The following is a 25457-nucleotide window of genomic DNA, read 5'->3' on the forward strand; positions in this document are numbered from 1 at the left end:
TACATAACTCCCCATTTTACAGGTAAGAACGCTTTAACATAATGAAATAGTGTCCAAGTTGACAAAGCTACTAATTAGTAGAGATGGACTTTCAACCCAGACAGTTCACCTCCAGAGCTCCTCAGTCTTCACTTTCTCCACCTTCTCTAAAATAGACGATTTTATGAGGTAATAATGGAAGTTTGGTCGTATCTCCTTTGTTTTTATTCGTGTGTGTGTGTGTGTGTGTGACAATGAAAGAGGTGAAGTACCATTATACGCCACATGAGCCGTAGAAGCATCTCTACACGTGTTTTCTACCAATGGCAGATGGTCCACAGCTTTTACGTAGGTTCCGAGGTTATTCTGGGCTATTCTGAATTGTGGTTAAGGCTGCCCTCCCTGCCATTCTCTCCCCACCAAACAACCTAAGCACAGTCAGTAGCCTAAAACTCCTAAAGCACTGTGGATCGTGACAAGGGCACTGGAATAAACTGGAAAATAAATATGCTTTAGAGTCCGTCTTAAATTTCATTCTCATATCAATTCCTACGCGGTTAAGTCTGTCTGTTATGCAAAATGAAAACAATGAAGCCTAATTTGCAGAGTTGTGTTTAGAATAAGGAAGGAAAATATGTAAAGGACAGTGCCTTTTGCAGAGTTACCGTCAATCTGTTCAGTCTCCATCCGCCCCTCTCCGCCTCCGCAAGGGGACGAATGAAAGCTAACGTTCTTTGCCAAAAAGTAAGATATTGTAGTTTTTATTGTGATTTCCTATTAAAAAAAAACAAAACAGGTGGGGAGCTGGTGGAGCCCCTGTGCCTGGCGCACAGTGGGGAAAATCCACACACGCCTATCCCTCCGGCAGAACAGAACCCGCTTTCTGGGCTCTCGCTGGGCTCTCCCAGGCGTGTGTAGCAGCAGGGCTCCCGCCACCGCCAAGTCTCCACGAGCTTCGGAGCCCCGGCCGAGCTTCGGAGCCCGGCCCAGCCCCGGAGCCCGGCCCAGCTCCGGCCGCGCACGCGCAGTGACGCGCCGGCCATGCCGGCGACTGCTGTCGGGCCTCCAGTGGGCGGGGCCGTTGGCGGAGCAGAGCGGAGGAGCAGCCGGGCGGAGGGCCCACGACGGCTCAGCCTCGACGGTGGTGACGGTAGCCCAGAGTGCCAGAGAGCCGTTGCTTTTCCGAGTTGCTCTCTTCCAGGCCCCGTCGGTGGTCGGCATGGCCCGTGAGTGTGCAGACGGGGGTGGGAAGCGGCGGGGAGCGTCCGGCGTGGGAGCCTCGCGCTGAGGCGCGGCGGGCGGGGGAGGCGGGGTCCGGCTGGAGACTCCCCTTGGGTCGCGCAGTGCGGGGATCCCCGCTTCAGTCGGCAGAGAGAGAAGAGAGCTCGCGGATGGTTCCGGTCCGGCTTCCCAGGCCGGACGGGTGCCTGCCTCTCTGGTGCGAGTTTGTGCAGTAAAGAACACACCCCGGAGATGTGGACACGGCCACCCCGGGAGGGTCCTTGTTTGGAGGCATTTTATAGCTGATGCCTCAAGTCTTAAGGCCTAGTAAGGACCGGGAACTCCAGTGAGTCGCCTCCCTAGTTCTTTTGTTTGGCGCTCGCAGGTAATAGCCGAATAAACAGGAGGCTTTATAGCCGGTCCTAAATTTGATGTTCGTTTCTACCAGTCCTAGGTGTTAGGTCAGTCTGTTCTGCAAAACGAAAACAATGAAGCCTACCTTGCAGGGTTGTGGCTAGAATAAGGATGTAAAGGCCCACACTGCCTTTCGCAGACTTCTTCAATCTGGTCAGTCCCCATCCACCCCTCTCCGCCTCTGCATGGGGATAAAGGTAACTCTCAAGTGATGGGCTGAACTTGTGATCTCTGTATCTAGCTTTCTCCTTCCACCCACTCCCCTCAAAAGCCAGAACTTATTTTGGGATACTGGCCCAAGATTCGAATATCTGTTTTAAATTATCTGGTATTTATAGCTAGTGACCACCTAGATTGGTATGATAATACTCTGTAAGTGTTTAAGCCACTTCCTATTGTCAGATCTGGGAACACCATCTATCTGTTACTCTGCTAGTTTATCTATTAAAACACAAACTAAAGATGCATTTAAATAAGACCTGTTTATTGAAATTATTAATAATTTTGGAGATGGGAAAAGAGCATGACTGTTTGACTTTGTAGGTGGAAATCAACGAGAACTTGCCCGCCAGAAAAACATGAAGAAAACCCAGGAAATTAGCAAGGGAAAGAGAAAAGAGGATAGCTTGACTGCCTCTCAGAGAAAGCAGAGGTACGTGGTACTAATTTAATTCTAAAGTCACTGACGTTGTGATTGAGACCACATTTATGGGCTGGGTGTGTTGCCTCATGCCTGTAATCCCGGCAGTTTGGGAGAGTCGGGAGGACTGCTTGAAGCCAAGAGTTTGAGACCAACTTGGACAACATAGCCAGCCCCTGTATCTACAAAATATTTTTTTAAATTGGCCGGGCATGGTGGCACATGGCTGTGGTCTCGGCTACTCCGGAGGCTGAGGCGGGAGAATTGCTTGAGCCCAGGAGGTTAAGGCCGCAGTGAGCTGCGATTGCACCACTGCACTCCAGCCTGGGTGGCAGAGTTAGACCCTGTCTCAAAAAAAAAAAAAAAAGAAGGCCTCATTTTGGGGAACAGAAAGCATTTTGTTAAGCCCTTGGTAGAACAGGGCCTAATGATTTATGCCAGGCGGACTAAAACCACGTGGGGTAGACATCCCAACCTATAGATAGAGAACGTAAAGCTCTGAAGCTGTTATTTGTTTCTCAGAGACTCATGCAGCTCCTCAACAACCATAAGAACTTTTTATAGGCTGGGCGCGGTGGCTGACGCCTGTAATCTCAGCACTTTGGAAGGCCAAGGTGGGTGGATCACCTGGGGTCAGGAGATCAAGACCAGCCTGACCGACATAGTGAAACCGTATCTCTACTAAAAATATAAAATTAGCTGGGTGTAGTGGCACATGCCTGTAATCCCAGTTACTGGTGAGGCTGAGGCAGGATAATCGCTTGAACCTGGGAGGGGGAGGTTGCAGCGAGTGAAGATTATGCCATTGCATTCCAGCCTGGGTACTAAGCGGGAAACTCCGTATCAAAAAAAAAAAAAACTTTATTCAGCAAAATAACATCTTCCATATGCAAAACACTGTGAGGTGCTAGAGTTACATTTTCAAAGCAGACAGCCTACCCAAAGTACTCTGGATAACAACGGACTCAATTATTAATATATAATGATAATAGTTCTGAAGAAGATACGAAAAAGTATATGTATAATAGCTAGCTATGCTGATTTCCGAAGATCCATTGCATTGGAGAGAATTCATGTACATAGCCTTAATATATGACTATATGTGCCAATGTAAAACTGCTACAGAAATACTTTAGACTGAAGCTTAAGTAAGAAAAAGTACATTCATGTTTCTAAAAGAGCTAATCAAAGCTTAATTTTATTCTCAAATGATTTTGTCCATATGGAACTTGGAGGTTAAGTGAATAACTGACTGCACGTGCTTCAGTGTGGCTTGTTAGCGGTTCTCAATCCTGGCTGCACATTAGAATCACCTGGGAAACCTTGACAGCTACTCAAGCCTTGCCTTATGCTGTTTTGAGTTTTTGTTTTTTTAAAAAAATTGAATTAGAATAGTTGTACGTATTTTGGGGGTACATGTGATATTTTAATACCTGTATGTGGGCTGGGTAGTCCCAGCCACTTGGGAGGCTAAGGCAGGAGAATCACTTGAACGTGGGAGGCGGAGGTTGCAGTGAGCCAAGATCCTGCCACTGCATTCCAGCCTGGGTGACAGAGTGAGACCCTGTCTCAAAAAACAACAAAAACTGGCTTGGCGTGGTGGCTCATACCTGTTATCCCAGCACTTTGGGAGGCCGAAGCGGGTGGATTACCTGAGGTCGGGAGCTCAAGACCATTCTGACCAACATGGAGAAACCCCATCTGTACTAAAAATACAAAATTAGCCAAGTGTGTGGCCGGGTGCGGTGGCTCACGCCTGTAACCCTAGCACTTTGGGAGGCCAAAGCGGGCGGATCACGAGGTCAGGAGATGGAGACCATCCTGGCTAACACGGTGAAACCCTATCTCTACTAAAAATACAAAAAATTAGTCAGGCGCAGTGACGGGCACCTGTAGTCCCAGGTACTCAGGAGGCTGAGGCAGGAGAATGGCGTGAACCTGGGAGGCGGAGCTTGCAGTGAGCCGAGATCGCGCCACCGCACTCCAGCCTGGGCGACAGAGCAAGACTCAGCCTAAAAAAAAAAAAACAAAAAACACCTGTATGTGTACAATGTGTAATGATCAAATCGGGGTAATTGGGATATCTCTATGCTCAAACATTTATCTTTCATCCAGTTCTGATTTAATTGGTCAGAGGTCGAGCATTAAAAAGCACCCTAGGTAAATTTTATTGTACTTAGGTTATGCCTTTTTTTTTTTTTTTTTTTAAAGGCAGAGTCTTACTCTGTTGCCCAGGCTGGAGTGCAGTGGCGTAATCTCGGCTCACTGCAACCTCCGCCTCCTGGGCTTAAGCAATTCTCCTGCCTCAGCAATCCAAGTAGCTGGGATTGCAGGCGCCCGCCACCATGCCTGGCTAACTTTTGTATTTTTAGTAGAGACTGGGTTTCACCGTGTTGGCCAGGCTGGTCTCAAACTACTGACCTCAAGTGATCTGCCCGCCTCGGCCTCCCAAAGTGCTGAGATTACAGGCGTGAGCCACCACACTGGCCCAGTTATACCTTTTTTTTGAATTTTTTTTTTTTATTATTATGCTCTAAGTTCTAGGGTATATATGCACAACGTGCAGGTTTGTTACATAGGTATACATGTGCCATGTTGGTTTGCTGTACCCATCAACTCATCATTTACATTAGGTATTTCTCCTGATACTATCCCTCCCCCAGCCTCCCACCCCACCCAGTTATACCTTAAACTGAGCTTAAAACAGCTCCCAGGTGATTCTAATGTGCAGCCACTATTAAGAATCACTGATTAATGAGATTAAAGACCTTAATTTAAGGCAAAGGTCCTGACACTTTTTTTTTTTTTTTTTCCGGAGATGGAGTCTTACTCTGTGACCCAGACTGGAGTGCAGTGCCAGTCTCGGTTCACTGCAAGCTCTGCTTCCCAGGCTCAAGTGACCCTCCCACCTCAGCCTTCTGAGTAGCTGGGACTACAAGGGCACACCACCAAGCCCAGATAGTTTTTGTATTTTTTGTAGAAATGAGGTTTCATCATGTTGTCCAGGCAGGTCTTGAACTTCTGGGGTCAAGTGATTTGCCCACCTCAGTCCCCCAAAGTACTGGAATTACAGGTGTGAGCCACCATGCCCGGCCCTAACATTTATTATTAAAGTGATAAGCTTTGTCTTCAATTTCTGTTTACTCACATTAGAGTAAAAACGAACATGATATCAATCAGTGACCCTGCAATAGTATTTTTATTGGAGAACCTAGTCTAGCTTGGTTCAGAAATTGTCATTGTTTACCAGATATGCGCTCCTTATAAAGTTCTATGCTAGACATTCTATATACATTATTCTTTATTCATCATAACCCTGAAAAATGGTGTTAGCACTAATCCGTAGAATAGGAAACTAAGGCTCTGAACTTCAGTAACATTACTAAAGTTATACAGCAAGCACAAGAGAGCTTGGTTTCAAATAGAGAAGTAACTGTCATGGTTCTTTTTCCACTATACTTCATTTCTTTGTAGCTATGTTTTTGTTTTTGTTTTTTAGTGAAAGCAAGTTTATTAGGAAGTAAAGAAATAAACATTGGCTACTTTATAGGCAGAACAGCCTGTAGCTGTGTTATTTTGCCTTTCTTCTTTATTTTTATTTTTTTATTTTTTGAGACGGAGTTTCGCTCTTGTTGCCCAGGCGGAGTATAATGGCGCAATCTCGGCTCACCGCAACCTCCACCTCTCAGGTGCAAGTGATTCTCCTGCCTCAGCCTCCCAAGTAGCTGGGATTACAGGCATGCACCACCATGCCTGGCTAATTTTGTATTTTTAGTAGAGATGGGGTTTCTCCATGTTGCTCAGGCTGGTCTCAAACTCTTGACCTCAGGTGATCCGCCTGTCTCAGCCTCCCAAAGTGCTGGGGTTACAGGCGTGAGCCACTGGCCTATTTTGCCTTTCTTCTATTCCCTTGTTTTTGGCATTGGCTTTACAGCAATGTCTTACCATCATGGCTGTGGAAATCAGTTTAGCAGCTCCTCAAAAAGTTAAAACAGGCCAGGCTCAGTGGCTCACACTTATAATTCCAGCACTTTGGGAGGCTGAGGCGAGCGGATCAACTTGATGCCAGGGGTTCGAGACAAGCCTGGCCAACATGGTGAAACCCTGTCTCTACTAAAAATACAAAAATTAGCTGGGCGTGGTGGCACATGCCTGTAATCCCAGCTACTTGGGAAACTGAGGCAGGAGACTCGCTTGAACCAGGGAGGTGGAGGTTGCAGTTAGCAAAGATTGTGCCACTGCACTCCAGCCTGGGCAACAGGGCAAGACTGTGTCTCAAAAAAAATAAATAAAAAATTAAAAAATTTGAAACATGAGGTTAGTAAGTCAGAGTTGTGGGACTTTAACCAGAGCTGGTAGAGTGCTTGACACACAGTAGATGTTGAATACATGGCCGTTTAGTCTATTTTTAAAATATGGGTCCATGGACTCATGAATCACCTAACCCAGGTAGTCCAGTCATAGTTCACAGTTTATATGGCACATGTCAGTTTGACTGGAGATGAAAAGGGTTAAGGGCTGGGTGCGGTGGCTCACGCCTGTAATCCCAGCACTTTGGGAGGCTGAGCCAGGCAGATCACGAGGTCAGGAGTTCGAGACCAGCCTGGCCAATATGGTGAAACCTCGTCTCTACTTAAAATACAAAAATTAGTCGGGTGTGGTGGCACATGCCTGTAGTCCCAGCTACTCAGGAGGCTGAGGCAGAAGAACTGCTTGAACACAGGAAGCGGAGGTTGCAGTGAGCCAAGATCGTGCCACTGCACTCCAGACTGGGTGACAAAGCGAGACTCCGTTTCAAAAAAAAAAAAAAGTACCCTGAACATCCAGCTTTTCTTTATTGTAATCCAGTTTTAGTGACTAGCTTTTGGGCTTTTTTGCTTGTAAGAAACTGAAATCCTTCATAATATCTATGTTCTAGTCATAGACACCAGTTAGGATATCTAGGAGAGTTCTTAAGTGCCTCTTCTTTCAAGGAAAAAAATTAGAATGAATTAACTAGTTAACAACCAAGAGTAATAGCTATTATTTCTACTTGTAGCTGCCTAATGTCACACACTTTTATATATTAATAGTGATTCCTTGTAACAACCTTGGTACATATTGCCTGGATTTTGAAAGGGCTTTGAGGTTATTTGCCCAAGGTCATGATAACAGAGATGGTATTCAGAATAAGATCTGACTTCAAAGCCTTTCTAGTCTTTGTCTTTCCATTTTGTCTCCAGCCATGAAAATGGAAAGACAAGAAAGTTTATATCATCTTTTAAATTGTCTTCTAATACACTGAATGGGTTATGTGTAGAAAACAAGTGAGAATATATAACTGGTTTTTCTGTAACAACTTATAGACTTTTCCCTCATTGTAGGGACTGTGAGATCATGCAACAAAAGCAGAAGGCAGCTAATGAGAAGAAGTCTGTGCAGACAAGAGAAAAGTGATGACTGGCTATTTGGAAAACCTGGGTGCTACTGCCAGCTGGGTGTATCATAAGCTCTAAGATCAAGATTTTGTAGAGTGGACAGTCATTACATGTGTTATAACTTATCCTTTAAAAACTATTTTAAACTTTATCCTTTCAGCTTTACTTAGTGCGATGTTTTAGAAGCAATCTTCAAAGAATAAAACACTAACCATGCATGTGACATATTGGTGAACATTATTTTTATTATTGAACATTCATATATAATTTATTAGGTAATATGATCAGATAATAGGATCTCTTATAAAGAATCTTTGTCATCAGCTTTGTTAACATAGTTTTTTTTTCCTCACAGTTTCTGAGGATAAGGATAAAGTAGATCTTTGAAGTACACTTAAATGTATAATAGAAGTTAAGGTCCATTTTGCTTTGAAGTCAACTTAAAGGGCCAGGTGCGGTGGCTCATGCCCGTAATCCCAGCACTTTGGGAGGCCGAGGCGGGCGGATCACTTGAGGTCAGGAGTTTGAGACCAGCCTGACCAACATGATGAAACCTCATCTCTACTAAAGATACAAAAAAAAAAAACTATCCAGGTGTGTGGTGGCACATGCCTGTAATCTCAGCTACTCAGGAGGCTGAGGCAGGAAAATCACTTGAACCCAAGGCAGAGGTTGCAGTCAGCAGATATTGCACCACTGCACTCCAGCCTGGGCAACGAAGCAAGACTCTGCCTCAAAAAAAAAAAAAAAAAGAAATCAACTTACAAAGCTTGCTTGAACAATTTACAACAGATACTTCAAACCACTGGAATAGAAACTAAGTGGATGTAAACTGAGGTCTCAGTTCTACATGTAGCTTTAACATATTTTGGAATGAGTACCATATTTTCTGTTCTCAGCCTCTTCTAAAACTTGAGTCTTGATGGTAGTTATAAATTTGGAAATATGTAACCTGGAGAAATTAAGGTTTGAGACCTCGCTGCACTCTGAAGTAAACACAAAACTATGTCAAAGAGAATAAAAATGCCATTGTAGTAGTAAATAGAATAAGTATTCTACAAATACTTGATTTTTCACATAATGCAATTTAACAAATTTTTCTGATCATCCAATATATCAACCACTATCTGAATGGACAGATCTTGAAGTTAGCCTAATATAATATCTTGTGATTTGTCTCTTACCAGTGGTACCACCCATAAATAGGCTGGAATTTTTTGTGTCTAATACTGAATTCGACAACCAGGAAGTTTTTTAGTTTTTTTTTTTTTTTTTTTTGAGACAGAGTCTTGCTGTGTCGCCCAGGCTAGAGCGCAGTGGTGCCATCTCAGTTCACTGCAACCTCCACCACCTGACTTCAAGCGATTCTCCTGCCTCAGCCTCCTGAGGAGCTGGGACTACAGGCGCCCGCCACCACGCCCGTCTAATTTTTGTGTTTTTAGAAGAGATGGGGTTTCACCATGTTGGCCAGGCTGGTCTCAAACTACTAACCTCAGGTGAGCCACCCCTCTTGGCCTCCCGTAGAGCTGGGATTACAGACGTGAGCCATCCCACCCAGCTGAAGTTTTTTAGCCTGAGTTTCTATCTTCATATTAGCCTAGATTTTTCATTAAATTAAAACATTGTTCTGGATCTTTGGTTAACTTTAGTCTTCGGAATATTCTATGATTGTAGTCACAAAGACAAAAATTACGGTAGCTTAAGTTACATTCTAATAAAAGAAATAATAAAGTAATCTGATTGTACCACAAAGATTCTTTGTGGGCCTAATTTCTGTAATTCTGTCTCCAGAATTTCTGCACAGAGTAATAAGCCATAAGTACAAAAAAACTTTTCATGTTTTAAGCTCTTTTCTTTGCCTTTTTTTTTAAATGAGTAATTTCTTTAGTTTATCCTGTGGAATGGAAGAACTTTAGACCTTTTAATTCTTATAAATCGAGGGAAAGCTACAAATAAAATGGATATTAGAATAAGGAAGATCTCTAGGATGTAATTAATCATTAGTACTTTTTTTTTTTTTTTTGAGGCAGGGTCTCGCCTTGTCACCCTGGCTGAGTGCAGTGGTATGAACATGGCTCACTGCAGCCTCAACCTCCAGGGCCCAAGTGATCCTCCTGCCTCAGTCTTGTCTCCCAAGCAGTTGGGACTACAGGCGCACGCCACCACGTCTGGCTGATTTTTATATTTTTGGTAGAGATAGGGGTTTTGCCATGTTTCCCAGGCTGGTCTCCAACTCCTGAGCTTGAGTGAGCCACCTTCCACCACTGCCCAAAGTGCTGGGATTACAGGCGTGAGCCACCATGCCTGGCCATTCTTGATTAATTTTTATGGCACTTAATTAAATAAATTCATTGTTAAGAGGTTTGATTTTTAACTGTAGTATGACCAGATGTTTCCTTAAAGCAGGCGGAAAAATTATCGGAGAGGAAGAAAATTAAGTCTAATTGTTGGAGTATATTGACACCTATCATGTGGTATATTGTAATGTATATATATATATGCGATACATTGACACCGATCATGACACCACCATGTGGTATAGTTAAGGTAACTAAAAGTAGCTGAACTTATAAAGAGGGAAACAGGTCAATTATAGGATATTAAGGGAAAATACAGGTGAATAGCTTTTTTTTTTTTTTTTTTTTTTTTTTTTTTTTGCGACGGTGTCCTGCTCTGTTGCCGAGGCTGGAGTGCAGTGGCACAATCTTGGCTTACTGCAACCTCTGCCTCCCAGGTTCAAGCAGTTCTGCCTCAGCCTCCCAAGTAGCTGGGATTACAGGCGTGCACTACCACACCCGGCTAGTTTTTTTGTATCTTTAGTAGAGACAGAGTTTCACCATGTTAGCCAACCTGGTCTCAAACTCCTGATCTCAAATCATCTGCCTGCTTCGGCCTCCCAAAGTGCTGGGATTACAGACATGAGCCACCATGCCCAGCCCTGGAGAATAATTTTAATTATTATTATTATTTCTTTTTTTTTTGAGACGGAGTTTTGCTCTTGTTGCCCAGACTGGAGTGCAGTGGCGTGGTACTGGCCCACCGCGACCTCTGCCTCCTGGGTTCTTCTGTCTCAGCCTCCCGAGTAGCTAGGATTACAGGCATGAGCTACCATGCCCGACTAATTTTGTGTTTTTAGTAGAGACGGGGCTTCTCCATGTTGGTCAGGCTGGTCTCAAACTTCTACCTCAGGTGATCCGCCCACCTCGGCCTCCTAAAGTGCTGGGATTACAGGCATGAGCCACCATGCCTGGTCTTAGGAGAATAATTTTAAAAAGTAAATTCATGTAATGACTTTATTTAGTTTGGATATTCTTAGGGCTTGTTGCTAAAGAAAGATAAAATTATTAGGTAAGATAGTACCAGATTTAGAATATGATTTGGAAAATACCAAACTCTATGGAACCTCCCCTTTAAACATCAAAAATCATATTTTGCATCATTCTCAAGAGGAGGTAGTGTGTTATCATCAGCAATTTTCATTAAGTCCTGCTGAAAATGAGAAGTAGCAGCTATTACTGCCCAAAATACACTGTGGTCAGTTTTATCAGTTACTTTTTTTTTTTTTTTTTTGAAACAGAGTCTCACTTTGTCATCCAGGCTGGAGTGCAATGGTGCGATCTCCGCTCACTGCAACCTGCACTTCCACACCTGGCTAATTTTTTTGTAGTTTTAGTAGAGATGGGGTTTCACCATCTTGGCCAGGCGGGTCTCAAACTCCTGATCTCAAGTGATCCACTCGCCCAGCCATCAGTCATTTATTTTTGAAAGCCTCTTCTGTTAGTAGCATGTGTAAGAAATTGTGATCCATTTATCAAACTCTAGCCTGTTTTTGAAAATAGGGCTAAAAGGGAACATTGATTTCTGACATTTTCCAAAAACTTAAAAAATTTTTATATAGGCTGAGCACAGTAGCTCATGCCTGTAATCCCAGCACTTTGGGAGGCCGAGGCAGGTGGATCATTTGAGCTCAGGAGTTTGAGACCAGCCTGGGCAACACAGAAAAACCCCATCTCTACCAAAAAAAAAAAAAATTAGCTGGGTGTGGTGGTGCATGCCTGTAGTCCCAGCTACTTGGGAGGCTAAAGTGGGAGGATCACCTGAACCCAGAAGGTCAAGGCTGCAGTGAGCCGAGATTGCACCACTGCCCTCCACCCTGGGCGATAGAGTGGGACCCTGTCTCAAAACATACACACACACACACTCACTCTCTCTCTCTCTCAACTTAAAAATACTTAGTCTGTTATTTTTATGAAATTGTCAGTCATAGTTATCTGTTAGACCAAAGCTGAGTAAGAACATTTATTACATTGCCTCCTACAACTTTATCAGCTAATGTATTTGCTATATAGCAATTACATATTGGAATATATTATCTTTAGAGGTGGCCAAATCATAAAACTGTCACTGAGAAAAGGAGAATGACAATGTGTATGCTCAAATGTACTTCCCTATGAATTCCCAAAAGATATGAAACTTACTACAGGTTTGTTTTTTTTTCCCACACCTTCACTTCTTAAAAACAAAACGATCTTTTACATAGCAGTAACTATCTAATGCACATTGAAAGTTTATAAATAGCCTGCTATTGGATCATTTGCTTGGAAAAGTTGAGATTTTCAAATTTGATTATAACATAACTTTTGTAGAAATACATGGCCAGGTGCAGTAGCTCACATTTGTAATCTCCGCACTTTGGGAGGCTGAGGTGGGAGGATCACTTGAGGCCAGGAGTTTGAGACCAGCCTGGGCAACATGACAAAACCCCATCTCCTCAAAAAGCACAAAAATTAGCCAGATGTGGTAGTGCACACCTGTAGTCCCAGCTACTTGGGGGACTGAGGTGGAAGGATGGTTTGAGTCTGGGAAGTTGAGGATGCAGTGAGCCAAGGTCACGCCACTGCACTCCAGCCTGGGTGACAAAGTGACACCCTTCTCAAAATAATAATTTAAAAAAGGTGCCTGTAATCCCAGCACTTTGGGAGGCCAAGGCAGGCAGATCATGAGGTCGGGAGTTCAAGACCAGCCTGGCCAATATGATGAAACCTGTCTCTACTAAAAATACAAAAATTAGCCAGGTATGGTAGTGTGCGCCTGTAATCCCAGCTATTTGGGAGGCTGAGGCAGGAAAATCGCTTGAACCCGGGAGGTGGAGATTTCAGTGAGCCGAGATTGCACCACTGCACTCCAGTCTGGGCGACAGAGCAAGACTGCATCTCAAAGAAAAAAATAAAAAACAAGGCTGGGCGTGGTGGCTCACACCTGTAATCCAGCACTTTGGGAGGCTGAGGCTGAGGCAGGCAGATCACCTGAGGTCAGGAGTTCAAGACCAGCCTGGCCAACATGGTGAAACCCTGTCTCTACTAAAAATACAAAAATTAGCCGGTCATGGTGGTGGGCGCCTGTAATCCCAACTACTTGGGAGGCTGAGGCAAGAGAATTTCTTGACTCCAGGAGGCGAAGGTTGCAGTGAGCCGAGACTGCGCCACTGCACTCCAGCCTGATCAACAGAACAAGACTCTGTCTCAAAAAAAAAAAAAAAAAAAAAGTTTCCATTCCACATGCTACTCTTGCTATTTTACCAGTTGGACATGACTGCTTGCTGGTACCTAAGTGCCGGAACATTTCCTTGCAGCAGTCTGGCTGAGCCTTTGTGTTTACAAGAAATTTACCTACCAGCCTGGCTATAATTGACATAATCCTATTGAATACTTTCCTTTTATGAACATATATCACATGACATAAGTTTTTGTCAAATACTTTTTTTTTTTGGTCAAAGGTTGTAGCCTTATACCACTCAAGGGGGCTGTTAGGGTAGCTTATGAATGGATATTTCATACAGAGTTATGTATTTAACCCATTTCCTGTTTAGAAAAAAAAAAAGTGGCCGGGCGCCGTGGCTCATGCCTGTAATCCCAGCACTTTGGGAGGCCGAGTTGGGTGGATCACGAGGTCAGGAGATCAAGACCGTCCTGGCTAACATGGTGAAACCCCGTCTCTACTAAAAATACAAAACACTAGCCAGGCATGGTGGCGGGTGCCTGTAGTCCCAGCTGCTCGGGAGGCTGAGGCAGGAGAAAGGCATAGACCCGGGAGGCGGAGCTTGCAGTGAGCCAAGATCGTGCCACTGCACTCCAGCCTGGGCAACAGAGCGAGACTCTGTCTCAAAAAAAAAAAAAACAAAAAAAAGAAAGAAAAAAAAAGTGCAGCTCGCTGCCAGCGCTCATTTAATTTTACATAAATACACTCTGAGGTTGATGCAAATTAATTTTCAGTGTGAAAATACACAAACTGTTCTTAGAGTTATTTCTAAACACAACTTGTCTCTAATCCTAATATAATGGAAATGTATATAATGTTATCTTAGGATTAGAGGCAAGAGTATTCTTGGGGCAAATGGGAAATGGGTTAATATATACTTGAAGTAATATAACCACATCTAACCTGATTTCATGATATATTGGAATTTTTGTTTGCAAGCAACAGGATCAGATTAATTAACTTACTGATAAAAAACTTAAAGAATGAGAGATTCCAGAGTCATGGAAAAGTTGAGGACTCAAGACTTTGGAAGGGTCAAGAATTGTAACAGTTTCAGGTATCTTAAGAGTAGGTGTTATGAGGTGCTTTTTTCTTTTTTTTCTTACAGTGCTGATAGCAGGTTGAAATTCTGACAAGTATATTTAGTTTTTATGTCACTTGGAGTGCCTCCAGCTGAAGTTACATGGGTTAGGTACCCATCCCTCAGCAAGAGGAGGGCAAGTTGATGGTAAAACCAAGACTTAGCTAATAAGGAATAGGTAGTCCCCTGTATTAGTCCATTCTCACGCTGATAATAAAAACGTACTCGAGACTGGATAATTTATAAAGGAAAGAGGTTTAATTGACTCACAGTTGTGTATGGCTGGGGAAGCCTCAGGAAGCTTACAATCTTGGCAGAAGGGGAAGCAAATACATCCTGCTTCACATGATGGCAGGAAGGAGATGTGCAAAGCAAAAGGGGAAAAGCCCCTTATGAAACCATCAGATCTCCTGAGAACTCACTCACTATCATGAGAACAGCATGAAGGTAACCACCCCTATGATTCAATTACCTCCCACCAGGTCCCTCCCATGACACATGGGAATTATAGGAGCTACAATTCAGGATGAGATTTGGGTGGGGACACAGCCAAACTATATCATCCCCCCAAAAATTTAGGGTTCTTTGCCAAAAGGAAGGGAGAATGGATGCTGAGCAGACTAAAATAATATATTTTAATCCCTCTTATTGAAAAGCTAAGACTAAATTTTTAAAATTGTATTTTTTTTTTTTTTTTTGAGATGGAGTGTCACTCTGTCACCCGTCTGGAGTGCAGTGGTGCGATCTCAGCTCACTGCAACCTCCACCTCCCAAATTCAAACAATTCTCCTACCTCAGCCTCCCAAGTAGCTGGGACTACAGGCGCATACCACCATGCCCAGCTAATTTTTGTATTTTTAGTAGAGATGAGGTTTCACCATATTGGCCAGGCTGGTCTCGAACTGACCTCAGGCAATCTTCCCACCTTGGCCTCCCAAAGTGCTGGGATTACAGACATGAGCCACCACGCCCAGCTAATTCTGTATTTTAAGTAGAGACACGGTTTCACCATGTTGGTCAGGCTGGTCTCGAACTCCTGACCTCAGGTAATCCGCCAGCCTTGGCCTCCCAAAGTGCTGGGATTACAGGCGTGAGCCACCGAGCCCGGCTGTTTTTTTAAATACAAAAATTAGCCAGGTATTGTGATGGGTGCCTGTAATATCAGCTACTTGGGAGGCAGAGGCAGGAGAATCACTTGAACCCAGGAGGTTGCAGTGAGCTGAGATCACACCACTGCACTGCAGCCTGGGCAACAGAATGAGACTCCATCTAAAAAAAGAAAAAAATGTGTTTTTTAAAGTACATGATATGGCAAATCATAAAGGTGGTAAGTATCTGAAGTGTGAGAAATAATCATGCAGCTTATGCAATTTTTGTCTCTACCAACCTTTCAAACCCTCAAACTGCAATGCTTGCTTATTATAGAAAATCTGGGAAAATATAGTAAGTTCTAAATTTCCATAAATTCTAAATAGCATCTCCTTGAAAACTAACTCCTTGGGCATTTATCCCAGTGAAATGATAATAAACAGCCAGCATTTGAAATATATATTTCAATGACTCGTATATGAATACTATGTTCAGATCACAATAAAGGACATTTCCAGCACCCTCTTAGATAATGCCTCCCATCTGATTATCACCATAGATTAGTTTTGCCTGTTTTTGAATTTTATATAAATGAGATGACACGGTATGTGCTGTAGTGAGCCTAGCTTCATTTGCTCAACATTATGTGTGCAAGAATTCTCTATTTTTCTGCTATGCAGAAGTTCAGCCTTTTTCACTGTTGTGGAGCATTCTATGAATATACCATAATTTAGTTACTCTACATTTCATGGGCCTTTGAATTGCTCCCACTTTGGGGCTGTTATGAATAATGCTACCGTAACATTTTTATATATCTTATGATGGTCTTAAACACGCTGTCTACTGAGTATATGCCAGGAGTGGAATTGCTGGGTCATAGGGTGTGTGTCTATACACACACATACACACATTTTTTAGTAGGTACCATCAAACAATTGCATTTGTGTTGTTTTTGTTTTAGTTTGTTTTCAATGACCATAAAATTTTACCACCAGCAATAAATGAAGGTTCCATTGCTCCATACCAGCATTAGGTATTATCAGTCCTTTTATCTTTAACCATATTGGTGGGAGGTAGTGGTATCTCATTGTAGTCTTAATTTACTTCCATATACTTAATTTAAATACATTCAATTTATATACACACACGTATACTCTCTCAGCCTTCAATAAGCCAGTATCATTCCCCTGAACTAACCAATGTTAATAATGGTATACTTCTCTCAGTGCTCATGCAAACATGAATACACACACATACACATAAATAAGGGGTGTGGGAATGTATTTGATTCTGAGAGCTGCTGTAACAAATTACGACAAACTTAGTGGCTTAAAACAACAGAAATATTTCTGTTCACAGTTCTGGAGGCCAGAAATCTGAGAGCAAGGTGTCAGCTGGGCCACACCTCCCTCTGAAGGCTCCAAGGGAGAATCCTTGCTTTCCTCTTCCAGCTGCTGCTGGCTCCAGGTATTACTTGGCTTATGGCAGCATAACTCCTATCTCTGCCTTTGTCTTTGTGATCTTCTTTTCTGTCTTCTTCCCTTCTTTTTATGAGGACTTTTGCTATTGGATTTAGGTTCCATTCTAACCTAGGATGATCTCATCTGGAAATCCTCAATTGCATCTACAAAAACTATTTTCCCAAATAGGTCACATTCATGCATATCAGATGGACAGATGTATCATTTTGGGGTCCACCATTCAACCCATTACAAGGAGTTTTTTTAAACAAAAATAGGATACTTACATGTAACTTAGCACTTTTTTCTTTTTTTTTTGAGACGGGGTCTCACTCTGTCACCAGGCTGGAGTGCAGTGGCGGCATCTCAGCTCCCTGCAACCTCTGCCTCCCGGGTTCAAGCGGTTCTCTTGCCTCAGCCTCCTGGGTAGCTGGGATTACAGGCATGCGCCGCCACACCCAGGTAATTTTTTTTTTTTTTTTTCGAGACAGGGTATCGCACTGTTGCCCAGGCTGGACTGCAGTGGTGTGATCTCTGCTCACTGCAACCTCCACCTCCCAGGTTCAAGCGATTCTCCAGCCTCAGCTTCCTGAGTAGATGGGATTACAGGCGCCTGCCACTGCGCCCAGCTAATTTTTTGTATTTTTAGTAGAGATGGGGTTTCACCATGTTGGCCAGGCTGGTCTCCATCTCCTGACCTCGTGATTCACCCACCTTGGCCTCCCAAAGTGCTGGGATTACAGGCGTGAGTCACAGCCCCTGGCCATAATTTAGCACTTTAAAAAATAATAGCCATATTGGGCCAGGGGTGGTGGCTCATGCCTGTAATCTGAGCACTTTGGGAGACCGAGGCGGGTAGATCCCTTGTGCCCAGGAGTTCAAGACCAGCCTGGGCAACATGGCGAAACCCCATTTCTACTAAAAATACAAAAATTAGCTGGGGGGAGGGGATAGGCCAAGTTCCAGGTGTGAGGGGGCCACTAGGGAGAGCAGAGCGAGGCAGCTGAAGGCTGGTTAGAGCCCCGATCTTCCGGATTGAGGGCCTTACCTGGAAGCTGGACCTCACGGAGATGAAACGGAAGATGCACGAGGATATGATCTCCATACGGAACTTTCTCATCTACGTGGCCCTGCTGCGAGTCACTCCATTTATCTTAAAGAAATTGGACAGCATATGAAGATTGGGCATCACATGTGAATGCATGATATGAAGAGCCTGGTTACAGTTTCTACTGTTCTCTGCAAGTAAATAGGCCCAGAAAGGTGTAAGAGACTCTTTGAATGGACATGAAAATTCTGCTTGTTAAGAACAAGTTTAGCTCTGGTAACTGATCTTAATAGCTAAAATATAAAAATATTTGGGAAGTCTGAAATGAGGTCTCCTGGTCATGGTGTGCCCTTATGCCTGTGACAGTTGGCCTCTGTGAATATTGGTATACTTGTAAATAATGTCAAACTCCATTTTCTAGCAAGTATTAACAATTAAGGGAAGTATGTCTGAAATGGCACTGTCTTGTCAGTCATTTCTGATTACCCTTCTGTCTGGAGTGTATTTGTGAAGAGTCCCTTATAAGTTATGTTTTATGGACATCAGCACATAACCACAATGACATCGAAGCACAGGATCATTAGTCTATATTTTATTTTATTATTATTTTATTTATTTATTTATTTATTTTTTTGAGATGGAGTCTTGCTCTGTCGCCCAGGCTGGAGTGCAGTGGCACAATCTCGGCTCACTGCAAGCTCCGCTTCCCGGGTTCACGCCTCAGCCTCCCAAGTAGCTGGGACTACAGGTGCCCACCACCACGTCCGGCTAATTTTTTGTACTTTTGGTAGAGATGGGGTTTCACCATTTTAGCCAGGATGGTCTTGATCTCCTGACCTCATGATCTACCTGCCTTGGCCTCCCAAAGTGCTAGGGTTACAGGCGTGAGTCACCACGCCTGGCCCGTTAGTCTATATTTTAAATAAACATACCAATTAAGAAAGAAGCCAAAAACAAAAATTAGCCAGGTGTGGTGGCACGTGCCTGTAGTTCCAGCTACTTGGGAGGCTGAGGTGCGAGGATCACTTGAACTCAGGAGGCAGAGGTTGCAGTGACCCAAGATGGTGCCGCTGCACTCCAGCCTGGGTGACAGAGTGAGACCCTATTTCCACAAAAAGAAAAAAAAATAGCCATGCCTGTACTTCAGTACTTACAAATTTAACTTTAGTATAGATGTACAGTAATTTATTCAATCATTTCCTTACTCATAGACAATTAGGATGTTTGCAACTTTTGCCACTACAAACAATTCTGTGATGTAGATTATCATACTTACTCCCATTTACTGGTGCTTTCATTTCTTTAAGAATGGATTTTTAAAGATAGAATTCCTTGGGAATAGTTATGTCAAAGCCAAATATAATATAGAGACAAATCTTTAAAAACATTTTATTTGATAAGGAAGAGCTGCAATTCAGGGCATACACACAGACCAGGCTGATCATTGCTATGATCAGGAGAATAGAGGGAAGGTTGCGGCCAGGTGTGGTAGCTCACGCCTGTAATCCCAGCACTTTGGGAGGCCGAGGCGGGCAGATTACCTGAGGTCAGGAGTTTGAGACCAGCCTGACCAACATGGAGAAACTCCGTCTCTACCAAAAATACAAAATTAGTTGGGCATAGTGGCGCATGCCTGTAATCCCAGCTACTCAGGAGGCTGACACAGGAGAAACGCTTGAACCCGGGAGGTGAAGGTTGCAGTGAGCCAAGATCACGCCATTGCACTCCAGCCTGGGCAACAGGAGTAAAACTCCGTCTCAAAAAAAAAAAAAATAAAGAGAAGGTTCTGGGTTTTATGAGAAGGAACAGTATTACATACTGTTTTGGAAGAAAGCTCATTCACACTAGAGCTTGTGGGAGCTAGCAAGGTCTGATTGGTGAGTGATGGTGGTAGGTAAAACCAATCTTAGAGTCATGGCAGTTCATTTCAGCAGCTATTAGGTAAAACTGGTCTTAGGGATACAGAAGGCTGTTTCAGCAATTGGACTTGTGGAAAATTTAATTCTTGAAGCAGATGCTGTGTGCTGCAAATGCTTCTTCCCCCTGGCCCTTCAACTCTGATTTAGTTGAGTATTTCAAGAATGACCCAATTAATGTAATCAACTTTCAAAGGTATACATGTCTTAAACTTTAAACAGATGTTTTGGGTGGTGTTGTTTTTTTTTTGAGACGGAGTCTCATTCTGTTGTCCAAGCTGGAGTGTAGTGGTGTGATCTCGGCTCACTGCAACCTCCGCCTCCAGGGTTCAAGTGATTCTCCAGCCTCAGCCTCCTGAATAGCTGGGATTACAGGCACCTGCCGCCACACCAAGCTAATTTTTGTATTTTTAGTAGAGATGGGGTGGGGTTTCACCATGTTGGCCAGGCTGGTCTTGAACTCCTGACATCAAGTGATCTGCCCACCTCCGCCTCTGAAAGTGCTGGGATTACAGGCATGAGTCACCACGCCTGGTTCACAGTTTCTTTTTGTTTTTACCAAAGGCAGGTATATTCCTGAAATTTTTTGTTTTTTTGTTTTTTTTTTTGAGATGAAGTCTCACCCTGTCACTTAGACTGGAGTGCACTGGCACGATCTCGGCTCACTGCCACCTCCGCTTCCTAGGTTCAAGCGATTCTCCTGCCTCAGTCTTCCAAGTAGCTAGGATTATAGGTGCCGCAACCACACTCAGCTAATTTTTGTATTTTTAGTAGAGACAGGATTTCACCATGTTGGCCAGGATGGTCTCAAACTCCTGACCTCAAGTGATCCGCCTGCCTCAGCCTCCCAAAGTGCTGGGATTACTGGCATGAGCCACTGTGCCAGGCCCTGAAATGTTATCTTAGTTATTAATTTGTAATTCCTTGGCTCTAGAGGTTGGGCATCTTCTCAGATCTCTAGTGGACATGGATTTTCTTTTTGGTGAACTGTCCAGTTTTTCTCTCTGCTTTACAATCTTTATTATATGCAATCTTCACGTGTACATACTACCATTTTTTTAGTTTGTTTTTGAAACAGCGTATTGCTCTGTTGCCTGGGCTGGAGCATGGTGGCAAAAACATGGCTCACTGCAGCCTTTGACCTCCTGGGCTCAAGTACTACTCCTGTCTCAACCTCCTGAGTAGCTGGTACCATAAGCCCACACCACCATGCCCAGCTAATTTATTTTTATAGAGATGGGGCCTCACCATGTTACTTGGGCTCAGATGATCCTCTCCCACTCAGCCTCCCAAAGTGCTAGGATTATAGGCATGAGCCACCATACTTGGCCCATTTTTTTTTGAGAGAGTCTTGCTCTGTCTCACAGGCTGGTGTGCAGTGGCACGATCTCAGCTCATTGCAACCTCCACCTCCCAGTTTCAAGTGATTTTTGTGCCTCAGCCTCCCTAGTAGCTGAGATTACAGGCATGCACCACCATGCCTGGCTGACTTTCATATCTTTAGTGTTGTCATGTTGGCTAGGCTGGTCTCAAACTCCTGACCTCATGTGATCCACCTGCCTTGGACTCCCAAAGTGCTGGGATTACAGGTGTTAGCCACCACCCTGACATTATTTGAAACTTTTATTTTATCATGAGAGAGTTCCAGGAGTCACTGAAGAGAGATTTTTGGTATGAAAATTACATATGCAAAAAGACTGATTCCAGTACATGAAATTCAGCATTTACATTAAGTGCCTTCAAATATGGTAAAATGGTTTCTTTTGGCAGTTTACCTCATTATGTTTTGAATGATTTGTCTATCATATGAAATAACTTTTATAAATATAGTAACTCAGGCCTGGGCACAGCAGCTCAGGTGGGAGGACTGCTTAAGCAACCGAGTTTGAGACCAGCCTGGACAACATGGGGAGACCCCTTCTCTCCCAAAAAATAGCTGGGTATGGCAGCGCACTGCTAAAGGAAACAGAGTTTCTTTGGTGAGTGATTAAAATGTTCTGGAGTTAGACAGTGGTGATGGTTGCACAACCTTGTGAATATATTAAGGTTTCCACTCCGCCATTCAGTTGTACTCTCTAAAATGATTGATTCTATACTACGTCAATTATATCTCTAAATAATAAAAACAAAAAGAAATGGCTGGGTGCAGTGGCTCATGCCTGTAATCGCAGCACTTTGGGAGGCTGAGGCGGGCGGATCACAAGGTCAGGAGTTTGAGACCAACCTGACCAACATGGCGAAACCCCGTCTCTACTAAAAATACAAAAATTAGCTGGGCATGGTGGCACATGCCTGTAATCCCAGGTATTCGGGAAGCTGAGACAGGAGAATCACTTGAACCTGGGAGGCAGAGGTTGCAGTGAGCCACTGCACTCCAGCCTGGGCGGCAGAGCGAGACTCTGTGTCAAAAAGAAAAAATTTAAAAAACAAACAAAAAGAAACCTGGTTCTATATTTTGTTTAAATTTCTTTTTTTAACCGTCATGGAATATGTCCATGTAATTTGTTTAAATTTTGACATCAAATGCAATTGTGAGAATTTTTATGATTGAGAAAAATCTAAGCAAGCTTTATAAAAACACTTTTTTTTTTACTTTTTTTTTTCTTTTTTCCTGAGACAGAGCCTCACTCTGTCATCCAGGCTGGAGTGCAGTGGTGCGATCCCAGCTCACTGCAGCCTCCGCCTTCTGGGTTCAAACAATTATCCTGCCTCAGCCTCCTGAGTACCTAGGATTACAGGTGGGTGCCACCACACCTGGCTAATTTTTGTGTTTTTATTAGAGATGGGGTTTCACCATGTTGGCCAGGCTGGTCTCAAACTCCTGACGTCAAGTGATCTGCCCATCTCAGCCTCCCCAAGTGCTGGGATTACAGGTGTGAGCCACCATGCCTGGCCTTTTTGACTTAAATTATCTTGATCCTTTCATAGTTCATGACTGTGATAATTGGGTTTTCATGTTTATGTGTGAAATGTACCTTTGGCACATTACTCTCCTGAAATGAGATTTAAAATTTTGTTTTGTCTTGTGACAATTTAACTTTTTCGACAATAAAAATTGTATATATTTATTTGTTTGAGATGGAGTCACACTCTGTCACTCAGGCTGGAGTGCAGTGGCCTGATCTTGGCTTACTGCAACCTCCGCCTCCTGGATTCAAGAGATTCTTCTACCTCAGCCTCCCAAGCAGCTGTCATTACAGGCCTGCACCACCGTACCCGGCTAATTTTTGTATTTTTAGTAGAAACGGGGTTTCACCATGTTGGCCAGGCTGGTCTCAAACTCCTGACCTCAAGTGATCCACCCACCTTGGCCTCCCAAAGTGCTGGGATTATAGGCGTGAGCCACCGTGCCAGACCCCTAAAAATTGCATATATTTAAGGTGTACAATTTGATGTTTAGATATACATTGTGAAATGATTACATTCCACATATTACCTCTACATAGTTACCATTCTTGTACACTTGGTCAACATCATCCCATTCTCCCCTTCCTTCACAGATATTCTTGTATACTATATAGAAGCCAAGGGTATTTTGGGGGAAGCGCTCAAAGTTCCTTTGGTGGACTTAAATATATATATATATATATATATATATATACACTATGTACATGTAAGCCATTTAGCAACCCTAGATGCTTAATAAAGAATACTGGAGGCCGGGTGCGGCGGCTCACACCTGTAATCCCAGCACTTTGGGAGGCCGAGGCGGTCGGATTACGAGGTCAAGAGTTCAAGACCAGCCTGGCCAACATGGTGAAACCCCGTTTTTACTAAAAATACAAAAATTATCTGGGTGTGGTGGCGGGCGCCTGTAATCCCAGCTACTCGGGGGGCTGAGGCAGGAGAATTGCTTGAACCTGGGAGGCAGAGGTTGCAGTGAGCTGAGATCGTGCCACTGCATTCCAGCTTGGGTGACACAGCAATACTCTGTCTCAAAAAAAAATAATAATAATAATACTGGAGGCTGGGTGAGGTGGCTCACACCTGTAATCCTAGCATTTTGGGATGCCAGAGGCGGGCGGAATATCGAGCTCAGGAGTTCGAGACCAGCCTACACAATATGCTCCAAACGCAGCCTCTACAAAACATACAGAAACTAGCCGGGCGTGGTGGCGCGCCCCTGTGGTCCTAGCTACTTGGGAGGTTGAGGCGGGAGGATTGCTTGAGCTCGGGAGGTCGGGGCTGCAGTAAGCCGAGATGGCACCACTGCACTCTGGCGACAGAGCGAAACTCCGTCTCAAAACAACCAACAAATAAGGTTGGGGGATCAAATGTCTTCTAGTGTTTAAGGATCTGCCTTCCTTTCTGCCCCCATGTTTGTCTTTCCTTGTTTGTCTTTATATAGATCAAGCAGGTTTTAACCCAGTAGGAGCTTACCATTTACTTTTCCAATGGGGGGGGGAATAAATATACACACACACACACACACACACACACACACACACACACACACACTGGAGTTCGAGACCAGCCTAAGCAACATGCCGAAACCCCGTCTCTACTAAATACAAAAAATAGCTGGGCGTGGTCGCAGGCCTATAGTCTTAGCTACTGGGGAGGCTGAGGTGGGAGGATCGCTTGAGCCCAAGAAGTCGAGGCTGCAGTGAGCTGAGATCGCGCCGCTGCACTCCAGCCTGAGTGACAGGGCGAGGCTCTGTCTCAAAACAAACGAAAAAAAAAAAGGAAAGGAAAGATAACACAGTGAAATGAAAGGATTGAGAGAAATGAAAAATACACGCCACAAATGTGGGAGGGCGATAACCACTCGTAGAAAGCGGGCGAAGTTACTGCAAGTGGTCCTCCAGGCCACCGTGCTGTTCCGCTCCCAGAAGCCCCGGGCGGCGGAAGTCGTCACTCTAAGAAGGGAAGGGGCCCCACGCTGCGCACCCTCAGGTTTGCTATGGCGATGAGCAGCGGCGGCAATGGTGGCGGCGTCCCGGAGCAGGAGGATTCCGTGCTGTTCCGGCGCGGCACAGGCCAGGTGAGGTCGCAGCCAGCGCAGTCTCCCTATAGGCGCTCGCAGCACCCTTCTTCCGGCCCGACTCTACTTCCCCAGCCGCGGGACAGCATCAAGTCGATCCGCTCACTGGAGTTGTGGTCCGCATTTTTCTACGTCTTTTCCCACTCCGTTCCCTGCGAACCACATCCGCACGCTCTTTCCTCGAGCAGTTTGGGCTCCCTGATGGCGTTGAGTGGAGGCCCTGCCGCGACTTGGCAGTAGCTTATTTTGTTCACCCCTCTCTGGCTGGTGTGGGGGAGGTGAGGGCATTAGGCCAGGGTGAAGCAGGGGAACCACTTAGAAGTCTGTTAAGATGATCTGAACTTTAGATCAAGATGTTATTAACAGAGTGAAAGTATTTGGATTCTGGATATATTTTGAAATCGGAGGCAACAGGTTTTTCAGATAGATTCGATAACGGAGGTTATCCTGAATAGTTGAAAAGATAAAGTTGCTTTTTACTGAGATGGGAAAAAGAAGATTGCCAGTAGAGCAGGTTTCTCAGGAGTTCAGTCTTGGGCATAGCATGGTAGGGGTGAATTTGACTGGAGTGAGTTGGAGAGTGGGAGAAGAGAAATCCGAGGCAACATTTGACCAGCCTAGGCAACATAGTGTGACTCCGAGTCTGCAAAAATTAGACGGGTGTTGTGGT

General features: G+C 44.1%; 2 protein-coding genes and 1 pseudogene across 7 annotated transcripts in view; all 3 read left to right on the top strand.

Moving 5' to 3' along the window:
* Positions 1–1005: 1005 nt before the first annotated feature.
* LOC129468220 (small EDRK-rich factor 1) lies at positions 1006–18212 on the top strand. Of its 3 annotated transcripts, XM_063623228.1 has the most exons (4): positions 1012–1205; positions 2158–2266; positions 16739–16846; positions 16956–18212. In XM_063623228.1, the coding sequence occupies exons 1-4, from the start codon at positions 1199–1201 to the stop codon at positions 16975–16977; spliced, it is 246 nt and encodes an 81-aa protein (XP_063479298.1). In that variant the 5' UTR covers positions 1012–1198; the 3' UTR covers positions 16978–18212. The 3 variants fall into 3 exon arrangements, with proteins under 3 accessions (XP_055109460.2, XP_055109462.2, XP_063479298.1); XM_055253485.2 differs by having other exon boundaries at positions 1006–1205; positions 16739–18212; XM_055253487.2 differs by lacking the exons at positions 16739–16846; positions 16956–18212 and adding an exon at positions 7618–7887 and having other exon boundaries at positions 1006–1205.
* Positions 18213–22719: 4507 nt separating this feature from the next.
* Positions 22720–22802, top strand: LOC129468748 (uncharacterized; annotated as a pseudogene).
* A 1742-nt stretch (positions 22803–24544) lies between these two features.
* Positions 24545–25457, top strand: part of LOC129468219 (survival motor neuron protein) — a 35283-nt gene continuing 34370 nt past the window's right edge. For 2 of the 4 annotated variants that reach the window (XM_055253480.2, XM_055253482.2), the window contains exon 1: positions 24545–24787. In XM_055253480.2, coding sequence (XP_055109455.1) covers positions 24707–24787 — 81 coding nt within the window. In that variant the 5' untranslated portion in view covers positions 24545–24706. The remainder of the gene's footprint in view (positions 24788–25457) is intronic. The other 2 variants (XM_055253484.2, XM_055253481.2) reach the window with 2 other exon arrangements.

Source organism: Symphalangus syndactylus, chromosome 18 (genome assembly GCF_028878055.3).
Source record: "Symphalangus syndactylus isolate Jambi chromosome 18, NHGRI_mSymSyn1-v2.1_pri, whole genome shotgun sequence".
NCBI lineage: Eukaryota > Metazoa > Chordata > Mammalia > Primates > Hylobatidae > Symphalangus > Symphalangus syndactylus.

Bases quoted from the DNA above. Each gene is read 5' to 3' on its own strand.
- LOC129468220 (XM_055253485.2), top strand. The intron at 2,267-16,738 runs GTACGTGGTACT...TTCTGTTCACAG, and splicing joins GCCTCTCAGAGAAAGCAGAG to TTCTGGAGGCCAGAAATCTG.